At 46.7% G+C, this 16,775-nt stretch overlaps 1 protein-coding gene across 1 annotated transcript in view; it reads left to right on the top strand.

The window, feature by feature from the left end:
- Positions 1 to 2,199: 2,199 nt before the first annotated feature.
- CSF3R (colony stimulating factor 3 receptor) overlaps positions 2,200 to 16,775 on the top strand; it is a 28,635-nt gene continuing 14,059 nt past the window's right edge. The window contains exons 1-7 of the mRNA XM_066638757.1: positions 2,200 to 2,269; positions 3,278 to 3,574; positions 6,881 to 7,007; positions 9,281 to 9,468; positions 11,410 to 11,561; positions 13,258 to 13,408; positions 16,688 to 16,770. Coding sequence (XP_066494854.1) covers positions 2,200 to 2,269; positions 3,278 to 3,574; positions 6,881 to 7,007; positions 9,281 to 9,468; positions 11,410 to 11,561; positions 13,258 to 13,408; positions 16,688 to 16,770 — 1,068 coding nt within the window. The remainder of the gene's footprint in view (positions 2,270 to 3,277; positions 3,575 to 6,880; positions 7,008 to 9,280; positions 9,469 to 11,409; positions 11,562 to 13,257; positions 13,409 to 16,687; positions 16,771 to 16,775) is intronic.

Genomic DNA, 16,775 nt, shown 5'->3' on the forward strand with positions numbered 1-16,775 from the left:
GTAGCCCTCTGGCCAAAAGTTTGGAGACCCCTGCTTTAGAACATGGGTGGCTAACCCATGGCACGCATGCCACTAGTGGCACATGGACACTTGCCAAGTGGCACTGACAAAGTCACCTGTCAAGGCTGTGCTGGTTGATGTAGGACTCCATGGCCACGAGCACACAGCAGTGATCCCAGCTCAAAGCCCAGAAAGGGAGCAACAAGGGCTGGGGCAGGACAAAGATAGCAGAGCAGAGGCTTGGTAGATCATGTGGGCTGGCAAAACCACCTGAGCAGGTTCAAAGAGGGTCAAAATAAGGTGGAGTGACACATTCAAGTTTATGTATGTAAAAAGTGGCACAGGGTTTGGCCACTCCTGCTTTAGAAAGAGAGACATTGTTTGGAGCCAGGCTCGAACTGGAGAGATTCAGGGAGGAAGCACGAAGTATTTTCGCTGGAATTACCATAATTGAAACTGGGGTTAAGCCTTAGGGAACACAAAGAGGCAGTAGCTTTCTGAAAATCTAATGTGGCCTTGGTTGATTTGCTGCTCAACTACTGTTGAAGCGCTTGCTTATGTATTTGTAAACAAAACAAATTTGACAGAGAAACCTTAAGTCTCCAGTGCTCTTGTATCCAAAGCTCTTGTATCCCTAGAGTTTCTCACTCACTGCTCAGGGATGGGGGGCAGGGCACAGCACATTCACTTTCCAGTTTTCAAGTAACTGATGTAGAATTAAAGAGCACAGGAGATTTGATGAGTATTAAGCCACAACGTGACTTTTCTGCCCAATTTGGCTGTCAGAAGCACTCTGTAGGTGGCCTTCAATGCCATCCAGATAGCAGCACTTCCATGAACATAAAAAGAACTCTGCTGGAACAGACCAAAAATCTATCTTGTCCTACAGTTTCCTACAGTGACCAACCAAATGGCTGTGGAAAGCCCAGAAGCAGAGCATAAAGACGATAGTGACAGAGATAGACTGCCTCTGAACCTGGAAGTTCCACATAGCCATAAGGAAGACTAGAGCTCTTCACCATCTCGATTATTTTGCCTGCTCTTTTACAGCCACCAAAACTATTGGCCATGAACACAACCTGGGGCAGCAAATTCTAAAAATTGATTCTGTGTGGGGTGGATATTCTTTTTTTTTAAATTTACCTTTTTTATTGTAATTCTATTTTAAAATACCAAAAATTAACAAATGCAAACTCAAAGAATGAAAATAAGAAAAATAAAAAGTAAGAATGAAAATAAAAAACAGGTATTGAAAACTGCGTGGCAAGTGCAGAGTTCTAAATCTACATTTCTTTGTTCTTCTGCAAAATCATATAACATATTAGGTATCATACCTTAAACAGTCTATTAATTATTCTAAAATACATTTTCAAGAACAGAGAAAAAAATTATCTATATATCAGTTATCTACTCATCGAATCCATAATTCATTTGAGCCATTTTCCCTTTCGCATGCAGGGAGTCCAGGAATGGTTTCCAATTGTCCATAAAAGTCTTTACTGACTTCTCTTTAAGAAGATTTATAAGTTTATCAATTACAGCAAAGTCCAGTATCTTTATCCACCATTCTTCAACTGAAGGTATCTCTGAAACCTTCCAGTACTTAGCATACAATATTCTTGCGGCAGTTGCCATATATAAAAGTATAGTTTCAAGATCTTTTTCAGTTGAATCATTGAGTATTCCCAACAAAAAACTTCTGGTTTCATTTGTAGATTTACCTTAAGTATCAATTGCATTTGCTGGTGTATCAAAGTCCAATTTTTTCCACTTTGTTAAAAATCTACCACATATGATAGATAGAACGTTCTTTCTTGTCGTTTACAGTTCCAACATCTGTTTGGTACGGGGTGAAAAAGGATTTTCTTTTCTCTGTTCAGCTTCATGCCCATCACATAAACAGAGATATTTACATACTAATATAACAGAACTTCATGTTCTCCACATCCTATTATTCTCACAACTCTTTGAAGTAAGTTAGGATGAGAGAAGGTGAACTTATTTGCTGAGTGGGAATCTGAACCCCTAGTGTGCAGTCCTGCCCCTAGTCCAGTCCTCTAAGGGAGGGTTGGGGGGGGAGGGAGACCAGTGACTGAATTATGATAATCAACATTTCCCTTCTAAGGCTGCTGTATGCAGGAACGTGTCAATATGTCTCTCTGTGACATTGCAGGTAATGCTGGACCCTTAAGGAGAGCCATGGCAGCCACTCTAAAACCTGCAGGGCAGCTGCTGCGATGGTCCATTTTCCTCTTCCTGCTTCCAGGAGGTAAGCTGACAGCTGTGACCAGACAGGCCCAGACAGGCCCATACATAGGGGTGGGAGGCAGCTTGTGGCACAGTCACAGGCCAGTAGGTCCTGTTCAGTCTGTACAGCGAAGTGCCAAGCCTGATATTTGGTAAGTGCTCTTAATGAGCCTCCAAAGGAGAAGGAACAGGGTGGCAGCTGGACTGCAGAGCCACCGAAACCTGAGGAGGAGGTGGTGCAGGTGGCAGCAGCGACCCTGTAATTCGAAACCCCCCCCCCACATTACACCCAGGGCACATGCCCTACATGCAGTTACCTAGACACGCCTTTGCCTGCCTTTGTCCACCTGCCTCCACCGCCCCTCCACCTCATCATCATCATCATCCTTGAATTTGAAATAGAAGGAACAAAGCAGAAGTGGAAATGTGGACAAGAGGAGAATTATAGGCTGACCACTGGAGGCACCTGACTCACTGCTGTCCACACTTCCTCTTCACTCCCTCTTCCATTTTGATCTCGGAATACACAGTGTGGTGAAGACACACAGCTGACAGACTGCTGTACAAAGAACAGACAGACAGACTGCATTTGGCCGGCTGCTTCAGTCGCCAAAAAGCCGTGGGCCCAGAGGCATAGGTCAGGGGGCTGCATTGTCCCAGGTTGCATGCCTTGAGGGGATGCAAACCTCCACCATTGACAGCGGACCTGAGGTGAAAAAGCAGCCTTCCAAGGCCTCTCTGGGCTTCAGAAGTCCTCCTGGAGGCCTTAGAAAGGCACTTCAGGTTCTTGCAGAAACAATTTGTGCTTTTCTAAGGTCTCCAGACAGCCTTTTGAAGCTTCAGACCCCATTCCAGACAAGGGATGTGTGAAACGCCCCAGGGTCTGCGTGTTTCACACAAACATTGCAGGGGTTGTTAAAATTTTTTGTGTTCCCTATGCTAGATGGCTTAGCGACATCACTGCGTGGGCTAGCCCAGACTTCATCTTTCAAGCCTTGCAAAAATGTGTCCTTTCTTCCTTACCTCCCAGGAGTGCTACCCTGTAGCAACCTCACTGTGAACTCGCCGGTCATCTTGGGAACAGAGGTCACAGCTTCTTGCACCATCTGGAGGAACCGCTGCCCTGTCCGCTTAGATGGAGACATCCAGATCGTGTGGAAACTAGACGAGGAGTTCCTCCAGGGTGTCCAGTACAGCTTGAACCATGGGGCGGAATCTTCCAACATCACCATCCGTCCTCTCAACAGGACTGTGACTGCCTTGAGTTGCTATGTGAAGAGGAACAAGACACTCCATCTTATGAACCTAACTCAGATCCACGCTGGATGTAAGCATCAGTATGCTCTGGCGTTGATGGGATGGGATGCCCACCTATGAGGTGGGGTGAAGCAGCTACTTTGAGCAGTGGAATGGGGGAGCCAGTGAACTGGAGGGGGCCCTGGCCCATGGCCTGCCCGACAGCTCCATTCAGTCACTGCCTCATCCTCTTCAATCTTTTTCTCCATGGAGAGGAATGAGGAGTGACTTTGAGACATACAAAATTATGCAGGGGATGGATAGAGGGATGTTCTTTTCCCTCTGACATAACACCAGAACCAGGGGGCATCCTAAATTGGGAGCACCGCAATTTGGGAGCAGGCCCAAAAGAAGCACCGCAGACACCCGTCTATAAGTCGATCTCACAGATAAGTCGAGGGCAGGTTTTGAGCCCCAAATCATGGCATTTTCTATGACCCTCGGATAAGTCAGGGGTTAAACTTAGGGGGGTCTGACTATAATTTTGTCTGATTTTACCTGAGGCCAGATCCTGAAAAATAACCTTCCAGTAATTGTTATCTAAAAACTGTAGTTTCTAATTTATTAAAAATACAATAAAAGATCATAAGATGCATTTTTGTTCATTAGCTCTTAAAAGTCTGGTCTTCAACAACATTTGTGTAAGCACTGTCAGAGTAAGTGTTGTGCATGTAAACAACATACCAGTAGAACCATCAGTCAAATCCTTCTTTAAGGTGCCTGGTGTGTGAAGCCAGAGGCTCCACATATAACATGCAACATAAAACATGCAATTGGGAGTCTGCAGTTCAGTTCACAGCAGGGAGACAAGCAACAAGAACTGAGCTGCGCACAGTTGCAGCCCTCTTTACTCAGAAGCAGACCCACTGCTTTCCATGGTGTTATTCTTAAGCAACGGGTGCATTGCAGCCTGGGACCTTGTTTCAGATGGAAATGAGGATCACATCCTGGGGTTGTAAAAACCAGACCCCTAAACTTGGGGGGGGGGGGTTTGAAATTCTTTGCAAATGACTTGCCAGGAATGTTCAGAGGCAGCAGCAAAATAAAAGGAGGCACTTCCCTTCTCCAAACTGGAAGGGAGACAAAAGGGCTTCTGGGAATTGTGGGGAGGCTTTGTGGAAGTATTTGCTGCACTTCCATAGCAGCAGCCCATACAGACTACAATTCCCAGAAGCGCCTTCACTTCTCTTCCTGTCTGGAGAAGAGGCTAAAAATTCTCCTTTTCTCCACCTGCTTCTCAGCCCATTTCCAGGCCCCCCCCCCACTTCACCAGACAGCTGCTGAGCCTCCATAAGCTTCCCAGAAGCTTCCAGAGGACCCTGCGTCATTCACTGCATTGACCCGGGTTTAAGTTGACCCAGGATCTCAGGCTCTATTTTTAGTCGTAAATTTTTTGACCTATAGGCGAGTATATGCGGTGTTTCTTTCCCCAGTGCCACAGAATGTGGTGATGGCATCTGGAGGACCAATTTCTGGAGGAAAAGTCCATCACAGGTTGCAAGCCTTGCTGGGTATGTGGGTAAAACCTCCTGGTTTTAGAAGTGGGCTACGTCTCAATACCAGGTGCAAGGGAGGGCACCAGGATGCAGGTCTCTTGTTGTCTTGAGTGCTCCCTGAAACCTCCGGTGGGCCACTGTGAGATACCTTTGGCCTGATTCAGTGGGGCTCTTATGTTCTTGCCTCCTTCTCATGTGCTGCTATTGAGGAGCGCAGGAAAGGAAATTGTAAGGGCTGCTGAAATCCTGTTCCCAATCACACTCCAACGATTATGAAGAAAACTGCCACTCTTCTTCTCCTCTTTCCTTTTCCTCCTCCTCCTTTTCTTCCTCCATGTCTTCACTGCTTACTGGATGAGAAGGATTTGGGGAGTATAATTCCCAAGGTCCTCCCCCCCCCCAACCAGTTCTGAAGTTGTCCTGGGTAGAGGAGAGGGTGCTAGATGTGGCAGGGTGTGCACACTCTGAAATCCATGCCAAGAAAAGGAGGGAATGGAATATGGGTTCCAGCTTAGGTACCACTTTGCCTTGGGCCAGCCTAAATGCTAGGCACTGGCTTGGGCATTCTTGTGTTGTGGAATTCAGTGCCAGTGAGATTGTCGTGGGTCTAGGCCAGGGGTCTCCAAACCTTTTGGCCAGAGGGCTGCATCAAATATCTGGTGTGTGGAGGGCCGGAAAAAAATTTAAATATAAAATTTAAATAAATAAATTAGAGATAGAACTTGGATGAGTGAATAAATGAATGAATGGGCTCATTCATTCAACCTCTCTGGCCCTCAGAACACCCAGACACAATCCAGACACAATCAGAGCACAATTCTGGTCAGTTGAGTGGGCCAGAGGCTTTCAGGGGACAAGAGGTTGGCCCCGGGCCGGAAAGAGGCTTGCTGCGGGCCGCATCTGGCACTGGGCCAGGGTTTGGAGACCCCTGGTCTAGGCAGTCAGTGCCCAGTTGTTTCAGAAACCTAGCCAAGCTGTACTCTGCTTCAGGGGAAAAGAGAAATCAGAGGGCTGTATCTCAGTAGTGGAACACAGGCTATGTGTTCCAAAGATCTCAGGTTCGATTTCTGGCAGTGGTTCCAAATAGGGCAGAGAACAAATTCTGGCTGGAAGCCCTGGAAGCTGCCAGTCCATCTGGATAATCTTGAACTAGATGGACTAGTGATCCCACAGTGGCTGCTGTTCACCATTTGCAGCAGAGGTCCTGCTGTGCTCTGCATGCAGTCAGGGTAACCAGATGTCACAAAAGAGAAAAAGGCTCCCCAAAATGCAGGACATCCCCAAAAATGTAGGACATGACAAAATAAAAGCTAAAAACACTCGTATATTGATTTCATGTGGTTAACTGAGGGCCCAATCCTATCCACACTTACTTGGGAGTAAGCCCCATTGACTATAATGGGACTCACTTCTGAGTAGACATACATAGGATTGGGCTTTTAAACACTACATTATTTATTATTGAATTTAAAACTATATTAAATGTAATTTATTACATATAATTTATTAATTACAAGAAGGCTCTGCACTGCCTGCTCACAGGGATAAGGAAGACATTTAAGTTCTTTTCCAGGACATGAGGCTTATAAAGAGGACATGTCCTGGAAAAAGAGGACATCTGGTCACCCTGGGTCAAGTGCATTTTGTGATGGCCACAAAATGTGCTGCACCACCAGAACACATATTCTGGCGATGCAGCATCCCCATGGGACTGGCTGACAAACTCCCAGTATTTGACAAAGTATTGCAGCTCCCCCAAGTGTATGAGCATCCTAGAGCAGAAAACATTAGTGTCCCTCTCACCTCATTTTGCCGTTTTTCTCCCTCTGATCTTCATGCAGATCCACCACCTCAGCCCCACAATCTCAGCTGTGTCATGAATTTCACCACAATGAACCTGACATGCCACTGGGACCCCGGGCAGGACGGCCTTCTCCCAGGCGGCGAAGTTACCCTGACGCGCTTCATGTAAGGAGAGAGAGGCTTAAAATTTTTTGCATGATGTGGAAATACAGATGTTCTTCTCCCTTGCTCACAACACTAGAACCAGGGGGTCATCCTACAAAACCAACTGGTGGGGGCTTTAGGACAGACACAAAGAGGAGCTAACATAGAAACCTGGGAAATTAACCTCTCACTATGTGACAAGGAAGAACTTCTTCACATGGCACAGAATTAATCAGTGGAACTCTCGGCCTCAAGATGGCCACAAGTTTCGATGGCTTTAAAAGTTAAGAAGACAAATTAATGGAGGACAAGCCTGTGGTGACCTGGTTAGGCCACTGCACCTTACTGAGCAGGAATGCAGGCTGGAAACAAGGCATGTAGCCCATGTGTCTGACCTTCCAAACACCCTTTAAAGAAAATGAAATAAGTTGGTGCTGGGAAAGAAAAGGATAAAAATGGGTCACTTCACTTCTTATAGGAGTACTCTGAATTATCCAGATTCCCTTGGCATGGGAGTCACTTGCTATAGCAGTGTTTCTCAGACTGTGGGTCTGGACCCACTAGGTGGGTCACAAGTCAGTTTCAGGTGGGTCCCCATTCATTTCAATATTTTATTTTTAATATATTAGACTTTATGCTACTGCATGTAGCATGTGACTGCATTGGAGAAATCTGTACAGATTTGTACAGATCTAAACAGGAAATCTAAACAGATCTGTACTTTTAACAGACTACTCTGTATATGCTTTTAACAATGATAGTCAATGGAATTTATTCCTGGGGAAGTGTGGGTAGGATTGCAGCCTAGGATAGTTAAAAATTTTCCTGCTTGATGATGATGTCCAGACATGACATCACTTCCGGTGCATCCTGACAGATTCTCATTCTAAAAAGTGGGTCCCAGTGCTAAAAATGTGGGAACTACTGTGCTTTGGGAAGCCAGCAGACTTGGTCTTCCTTGACTCCTTACACATGCTCTAGGTCATGCTAAGCTTGAGTGAGTAGAACTAAAACTTTGGATAATAGCAGTGGTGTCACTAGGGTTTGCATCACCTGGTGAGGGAGGCCAGACCACGTCACTCCTTTTCATGCAGTGGGTGGGCAATGCCCTGGGTAGTGGGCATGGTGATTCACAATCACCCCACCCCCACTGGTTTTTGCCTGGTTTTAATAGAAATAGCCCAGATAAACGTAAACAATGTTATTTATCTTACTCAGAAGTAAGTCCATTGTGTTCTGCAAGACTTAGACTGTTGTCCTACCTTACACACCGGAAACAAACATCTCTATCCATAAGCAGCAACCATGCCAAATTTCAGCTTTCTAAGCTGAATGCTAAATAGGAGATCCTGTGAGCTACTCTGCTCTGCAGATTTTGAATTAGGAAACCAGTATATCAGTCCATTAATTAATTAATATTTCTTTACTGTTATGCAACTTGCCAATATAAAGCTGAGAAAGCAGGTCATATAGCAAAAGGTATGAGAATTAGCTCTGCAGCAAGTGGCTATCAGGATTCATTTACATGCCTGGACTCTACACTTAGCTCTTGGCCCTACCCAGGGACCAGCCCTTTTAATATCAAAAGACTTTTCTGACTGTCTCTCTGTCTGTGGGTATCTTCCCCTCACCTTCCCCAGCATATATTGTCAGGCCTGATCCAAGACCTTCCAGTGCCTGAGGTGCACCATCTCCCTGCATTGCACCTTGGTGCACAAAATGTCATCTCTGCTCATCCGGTTGTGCACCAACTGCCACCTCTGTGGCTCCTCCTACTTCCAGAGGTACACTGCCTCAGTGTGCTAAGGGCAGTTATGTCACAACATCATAGGACATTGTGACATCACTCCCAGTTTCTCCGAGACGGAGGGAGAGTTTGCTGTGGTGGCCTCACTTATCCCCCCCCCCGGCTCCTTCTTTTGTGGAGGTTCCCTTTTGAAGGAGAAGGAAAGGGGGGCGGTGCAGAGCTGTCATTGTCTCCTCCATAACTATGGCGGAACCTGAAGGGCAACCTGAAGGGCAAAGCAGGTGCCCCTCAGGCTCCGCCCTAGTCGCACCTCTGTCCCATTCCATGAATTTGAACAGAAAATGGGGAAGTGAGCAGAAAAGCAAGTGTGGAGGAGACAAGAGTGAAACTGCTTTGTGAACTTTTTTGTTGAAAAATGGTATATAAATATTGTTGTTGTTGATGATGATGATGATAAGTGTCAGAGACTTGCTTGCATATTGGTTCCCTTGGTGTCCAAGGTCACATCCCCTAACCCCACTGACTACCCGCTCCCTTGGTCTTGCAGAAGCCGGAGTAACTGCAGTGCCCGCCATGACCCCCTTCTAGTCTGCCGCCAACCTGTGACTCAGAACTTCTGCATTATTCGTCGCGCCAGTCTCCAGCTCTTTCAAAACATGATTTTCCAGGTGACGGTGAAGAATGGCCTGGGAGTTGTGCAATCAGAGCCACTCTGTGCAGACCCCATGGATTTAGGTGCGTGGCAGCAACTGATGTAGATCTGGGTATACTTTCTTCAGCCCATCAGGAGCTTTTCTGTAGAAGTTGGATGAAAGATTTCCAGGGGTGGGGGCTGGGAACTGAATGCATATTCTTTTAATCCAACCATCTGACAATACTCCTAGTGATGGACAGCATGTAATTAGTCTGTGGAACTCCTTGCCACAGCATGTGATGATGGAGTCTGGCCTAGATGACTTTAAAAGGGAATTGGACAGATTTCTAGAGGAAAAGTCTATCACAGGTTACAAGTCATGATGCAACCTCCTGGCTTTAGAAGTAGGCTACCTTTGAATGCCAGATGCAAGGGAGTGGCAGCAGGATGCAGGTCTCTTGTTGTCTTGCGTGCTCTCAGAGGCATCTGGTGGTCCACTGTGAGATACAGGAAGCCTTTGGCCTGATCCAGTGGTGCTCTTCTTAGGTTCTTATGGACTCTGTTAGTTTAGGAGATCATAGAAATATAAAACTACACACTTACCTGGGAGTAAGATCCATTGACTACTATGGGACTTACTTCTGAGTTCACATGCATAGGCTTGTGCTCTATGATACTATGCTAATCCATGCTTAACATAAGAAAAATCTTGTAGCTTAGTCAGACCTTTTGCTACCATGAAGTAGCAACTGGTAGATGCACCTTCCATGAGAAATTGCCTTGCTGGATGAGACCTAAGGTCCATTCAGTTCCAGCCTAGCAACCTGTGGCCAACCACATGCCCCTTGGAAGTTAAAAGAGCAGAGATGAAGGTAATGGTCATCTTTATTATTTAACATTGCCTCTTAAATACAGTTACGTGAATGTGTCCCCCCAAAATCAAATTAAAAAAATCAAAATGCTACATTTAAGGGCCCCGCTGGATCAGGCCGAGGGAACATCTAGTCCAGCTTCCTGTAACTCACAGTGGCCCACCAAATGCCTCAGGGAGCACAGAAGATAACAAGAGACCTATATCCTGGTCCCCTCCCTTGCACCTGCCATTCTGAGTTAGCCCATTTCTAAAATCAGGAGTTTGCACATTACACATCATGGTTTGTATAACCTGTGACAGACTTTTCCTCCAGAAATTTGTCCAATTCCCTTTTAAAGGCATCTAGTCCAGATGCCATCATCACATCCTGTGGCAAGGAGTTCCACAGTCTAATTCCATGCTGAGTAAAGAAATATCTTTTTGCACCCAATCCTATCCTTTCCCCCCACTATATCATGTAGCTGTACAGCTTGTGGTGCATTCTATTGTGGGGGGAAGGCCAATCAATAGGCTTGCAACAGGTAAGAGAAAATATAAGCCCCTTGATTATCAGTGGGTACCAATCAGCAGGCTGAGGCGTACTCCACCATTGGCCCCATGGATAGGCTGTCTCTGCCCTGTGGTAGGCTTAAAGCCTACAAGTTCAGAATTACATCCCATCCATAAGAGGAAAGATCAAGTTAGATGTTACTTTTCACATGGAAAGTCCTGCTGGTCTGTTTCCTTTCTCTTTTTACAGCATTGGTGGGAGCCCCCAATCCAGTTTGGGACAATGGCAGGCTTTCACTGCTCCTGCTGTGGTCCCACACTGGATTGGATCCTGGCTGTCTGCCACTGGAGGGAAGTTCCCATTAGCACCTACAGAAATATCTCTTGGGGGTGGAGGGGGGCAAATAGCATGTCAGGGCAGAGGCTCACCTGCACTGGGCTACAATGGAGGAGAATGGAGCAGAAAGGGTTATAACCTTCCCCCATCGCACTATGGTCCTGAACCAGATGGTACAACCCATCAGAACTGCCATTTTGCACACCTGCACATGAGCAAGGATGGAAGGGCCAAACCAGGCATTCATTTCACCTGCTGTTTGGCTTTAAGGGGAATCCAAATCATCATCTGAGGGTTTGCAAATCATCACCTGATGGTTTGCCCATTTGCTGCTTGTTTCAGTCAAGTTGGACCCGCCAGTCATCCAAGCCATCCAGTCCATCCCAGAGGAGACAGACTGCGTGGCTGTGGAGTGGGAGGCAGTGAGAGGCAACGTCTTCAAGCAGATCTGTGACATGCGCTACCGGATGGAGAGCAACCAGGAATGGATGCTTGTGAGTGTCTCCTCCAAACAGAGAGCATGGCAGAGGCATCACCCATTGTGAGAGCTCACTGCGTCACCCCTATGATGGATCTCCTCCCATAGCAGACCATAAAGAATAAATTATGCACAGTCTTAATGCAGTAGCATCACTAAGTTTGGTGTCACCCCCAATCAATTTACTGATTTACTAATTTTAAGATATAACAGTGCAGGCCAACCAACTAATCAGTAACCAACAAAAAAAACCAGTGGCCAACTTGATGACACTCCCAGAACTGAATAAGAATTCTAGGATTAGCTCTGATCCATGGAAATGAGAGCTAACTCCTACTAACACCTGATTGGTTCCCTGCTGTGTCATAATAACACCTCATTAGCTCTCAGAACAATCAGTCTCATTGGTCACTTTTGAGTTAGGAAAATCTACTTTTTGTTCCATAAGGCAATTGTGTTTTCTTTTTCTGGTTAATTGGCCATAATTTTTGATAGATTGCAGATAATTTAGCACAGTTTGTTTCATTACATTCTGCGTAAAATTACGTTTCCACTGATATATAACATGAGGCATTATTCATAAATTCAAATTTTCCAAAAGATTTCCAAAATTTTGGCAGCTAGTGGTGTCGCCCCCCTCCCAAGGGTGTCACAAGGTGTGGTCCACCAACCACCATCCCCGCACCTCCCTAGTGATGCCACTGGAATATGGCCATCTGAGGGGTTCCAGCCAGACCCTTTTCCTTGCTGATATTGTGTGCTACCTTGTGGGGAAAAGTGAAAGCCATTCCTCCAGGACAGACTTGACTTTGAAGCAAAGCTTTTTATTATTGCTCTTCACACCAATTTGACCCTGTCATCCGTCTTCAACCCACGCACGCCACCCATTGGTGTCTCATTTTCACACCTCCTGCCCAAGCTGTTCCCTGGCAACTTGTAAGCCAAATGTATTTGGCAAATAATCATACACTTATATCACCTGGTTCCCCCCCCCCAGCTGCTGCTCTTTACTTTCAAAAGTATACCAAGCAATTAGCTGATGCCGGATCAATTTACTCCCAGTTCGTTCAGCCAGAAGAGCTTGCCTCACCCATCTGCACTTTGGTGTTTGGGAACAGGCCTGTTCTTCTGTGACTCTGAAGCTGTTCCATAGTTTGCTCCCTGCTGTTCTGTTTCTCCAAGTTGCTTCAGGAACATTTGAACCAGGAGGGGATGGTCAGGGTTGACCCAAGGCCTCCTGTCAACTGAGGTGGCCCACCAAATGCTACCACCTCCCTCAGTTGCACAGTGCCTTACCGTGACAAAAGCTACTTCCCCCAATCCACAGCACACCATCCACCAGCTCTACACTTCCACTAAACCTTCACCCACTCTCTAGATTCAAATGTATGGAAGAGAGGGGAGTGGTGGGCTAGAGTGTCTCCGTCATTCTAGCCCACCACTCTCCTCTCCTCAATTCATCTTCCTCTTTGAATACAGGGAGCAGAAATAGGAGCAGTGGAGAATGGGCAGGTGGATGGAGCTGGGTGCCCCCGCCATCCCACTGCCTGAGGTGACTGCCCCAGTTGGCCTCATGTTCAGGTCAGCCCCAAAGACAATGACGGCACAGGGACTGAAGTGGGTTGGAGTGTTGGCAATCAACCAGCTTCTTTGTCAGATGGGCTATTTGGAATTGTTGGCTATTCCCTTTTTTTATTTATTTCGCCCACCAGGTCTACAACATCACCAGCCCCCCCGAGAAAACCCTGCAGTGTGGCTTCCTCTTAGGCACCCGCTACCAGTTTCAGATGCGCTGCCGGAAGCATCCGCTCGGCTACTGGAGTGACTGGAGCCCAACAAAGAACTTCACCACCCATGAGAAAGGTGGGAAGAGCAGGCACTGGGCTACAAAACTCCCCTCCTAGGCAACTAAGTGAAAAATTCATGGGGAAAGTGGGACTTCTGTGCCATCCCCCAGCTGGAGGACTTAATGTGTACCAGAAAGCACTGGGGCTAAGCCCAAGAGAATCAGATTTCCCAAGACTCTTTGGCCCCAATCCTTGCGCTGCTAGAAGTAGCATTCTGGCAGCACAAGATCATTTATGGTGGCATGAAGGCTGGGCTGCTGTTGCACGCTTCTGGGTGACTGCCACAAACAGGCAGCTGCACAGCACCTTCAGCAGCAGCTCCAGAAGTCTCTTTTAGCGTCAGTAAGTTGGAGAACAGGCAGCCTGCAGGCAGAGAGGGGGAGTAGCAGGGTATGTTGGGGGAGGAACCAGGGGGAGTGTTGGAAGAGAGAGGGGACGGATCCAGTGGCAGCAACTTGCACCTGGATCCTATCCCTGAAACCCCTCCCTGGAACAACCCCTCTCTCTCCTTGGACTTACGCCAGCAAACTGGCTGGTGTAGGTCCAAGGAGTTCCATAGGGATTTGGGCAGCCTACTAGGAGGTTAAAAAAAAATCACTTCCGCACCATAGCATGCAGTGCAGCCTCTGTTGGCATGGCTGGCCTGTACTGTATCCAGCACAAGTTTGGTGCAGGCTGGATTTTATTCCCCTTACCCCAAGAGACACCCCAGGCTACTTGGATCTGTGTCTGCAATTTTGTGGTGCAAATCTAAGTGGCCCGTGTAAAGCTGAGGCCACGGACGGGTTTAAGATTCAGCCTGCACCACCATGGCTGGTCCCAACCGTACTGTCTTCACAACAACCCTGTGAGGTAGGTGAGAGTGAGAGCGAGTGACTGGCCCAGGGTCACCCAGGAAATGTGGTGGCTGAGGGGCAATTTGAACCAGAATCTTCCAGGTCTAATCCCAACACCCGAACCACTACATCATCCTGGCAGTCCAGTTACTTGGCATATTTCCTTGAAGAAACTGTGCAGAAGTTCAGAAATCTTCATCTGAAGCCAGCCAGTCTAGCAAGAGTAGTTGCATTGACTGTGTCACTAAACATAAGAACATAAGAACAGCCCCACTGGATCAGGCCATAGGCCCATCTAGTCCAGCTTCCTGTATCTCACAGCGGCCCACCAAATGCCCCAGGGAGCACACCAGATAACAAGATACCTCATTCTGGTGCCCTCCCTTGCATCTGGCATTCTGACATAGCCCATTTCTAAAATCAGGAGGTTGCACATACACATCATGGCTTGTAACCCGTAATGGATTTTTCCTCCAGAAACTTGTCCAATCCCCTTTTAAAGGCGTCCAGGCCAGACGCCATCACCACATCCTGCGGCAAGGAGTTCCACAGACCAACGACACGCTGAGTAAAGATATATTTTCTTTTGTCTGTTCTAACTCTCCCAACACTCAATTTTAGTGGATGTCCCCTGGTTCTGGTGTTATGTGAGAGTGTAAAGAGCATCTCTCTATCCACTCTGTCCTTCCCATGCATAATTTTGTATGTCTCAATCATGTCCCCCCTGAGGCGCCTCTTTTCTAGGCTGAAGAGGCCCAAACGCCGTAGCCTTTCCTCATAAGGAAGGTGCCCCAGCCCCGTAATCATCTTAGTCACTCTCTTTTGCACCTTTTCCATTTCCACTATGTCTTTTTTGAGATGCGGCGACCAGAACTGGACACAATACTCCAGGTGTGGCCTTACCATCGATTTGTACAACAGCATTATAATATTAGCTGTTTTGTTCTCAATACCTTTTCTAATGATCCCAAGCATAAAACTGGCCTTCTTCACTGCCATCGCACATTGGGTCTACACTTTTGACCTGTCCACCACCACCCCAAGATCTCTCTCCTGATCTGTCCCAGACAGCTCAGAACCCATTAGCCTATATGTGAAGTTTTGATTTTTTGCCCCAATGTGCATGACTTTACACTTACTTACATTGAAGCGTACCTGCCATTTTGCTGCCCATTCTGCCAGTCTGGAGAGATCCTTCTGGAGCTCCTCACAATCACTTCTGGTCTTCACCACTCGGAAAAGTTTGGTGTTGTCTGCAAACTTAGCCACCTCACTGCTCACCCCTGTCTCCAGGTCATTTATGAAGAGGTTGAAGAGCACCGGTCCCAGGGCAGATCCTTGGGACACACAGCTTTTCACTTCTCTCCATTGTGAAAATTGCCCATTGACACCCACTCTCTGTTTCCTGGTCTTTAACCAGTTCTCAGTCCATGAGAGGACCTGTCCTCTAATTCCTTGACTGTGGAGTTTTTTTAGTAGCCTTTGGTGAGGGACCGTGTCGAATGCCTTCTGAAAGTCCAGATATATAATGTCTATGGGTTCTCCTGCATCTACATGCCTGTTGACCTTTTCAAAAAATTCTATAAGGTTTGTGAGGCAAGACTTACTCTTACAGAAGCCATGCTAATTCTCCCTCAGCAAGGCCTGTTCATCTATGTGTTTTGAGATTCTATCTTTGATGAGGCATTCCACCATCTTACCCGGTATAGATGTTAGGCTGACCAGCCTATAGTTTCCTGGGTCCCCCCTCTTTCCCTTTTTAAAGATAGGCGTGACATTTGCTATCTTCCGATCATCCGGCACCATGGCCATTTTGAGGGACAAGTTGCATATCTTAGTCAAGAGATCTGCAACTTCATTCTTCAATTCCTTAATAATTCTTGGGTGGATGCCATCAGGGCCCGGTGTCTTATTGATCTTTAATTTATCAATGAGGTCTGAAACATCTTCTCTTTTAACCTCTATCTGACTTAATTGGTCAGAGGGGCTGTTCGGGCAGCGGTTTCTGTCCGAGGTCTTCTGCCGTGAAGACAGATGCAAAGAACTCATTCAATTTCTCTGCCATCTCTAAGTCTCCTTTTATCTCCCCTTTCCCTCCCTCACCATCCAGAGGGCCAACCGCTTCTCTGGCAGGTTTCCTGCTTCTAACATATTTGAAGAAGCTTTTATTATTTCCCTTAATGTTACTGGCCATGCATTCCTCATAGTCTCGCTTGGCCTCCCGTATCACCTTCTTACATTTCTTTTGCCACAATTTATGTTCCTTTTTATTCTCCTCATTAGGGCAAGACTTCCATTTATGGAAGGAAGCTTCCTTGCCCTTTATAAGCCTCTCTAACTTGGCTCGTTAGCCATGCGGGCACCCTCCTGGATTTAGTGGAACCCTTCTTTCTTTGTGGTATACACCTCTGCTGGGCCTCTATTATTGTTGTTTTAAGCAGTCTCCTTTTCTCTTCCAGTGCCTTCAGGAGAGCTCGATACCTGGTGGACAGTGAAGTCCACGGAAGATGAGAAGGGCATAGAGGTGCAATTGCTGTGGAAGGTGAG

The sequence above is a fragment of the Tiliqua scincoides genome, chromosome 10 (assembly GCF_035046505.1).
Source record: "Tiliqua scincoides isolate rTilSci1 chromosome 10, rTilSci1.hap2, whole genome shotgun sequence".
Lineage (NCBI taxonomy): Eukaryota > Metazoa > Chordata > Lepidosauria > Squamata > Scincidae > Tiliqua > Tiliqua scincoides.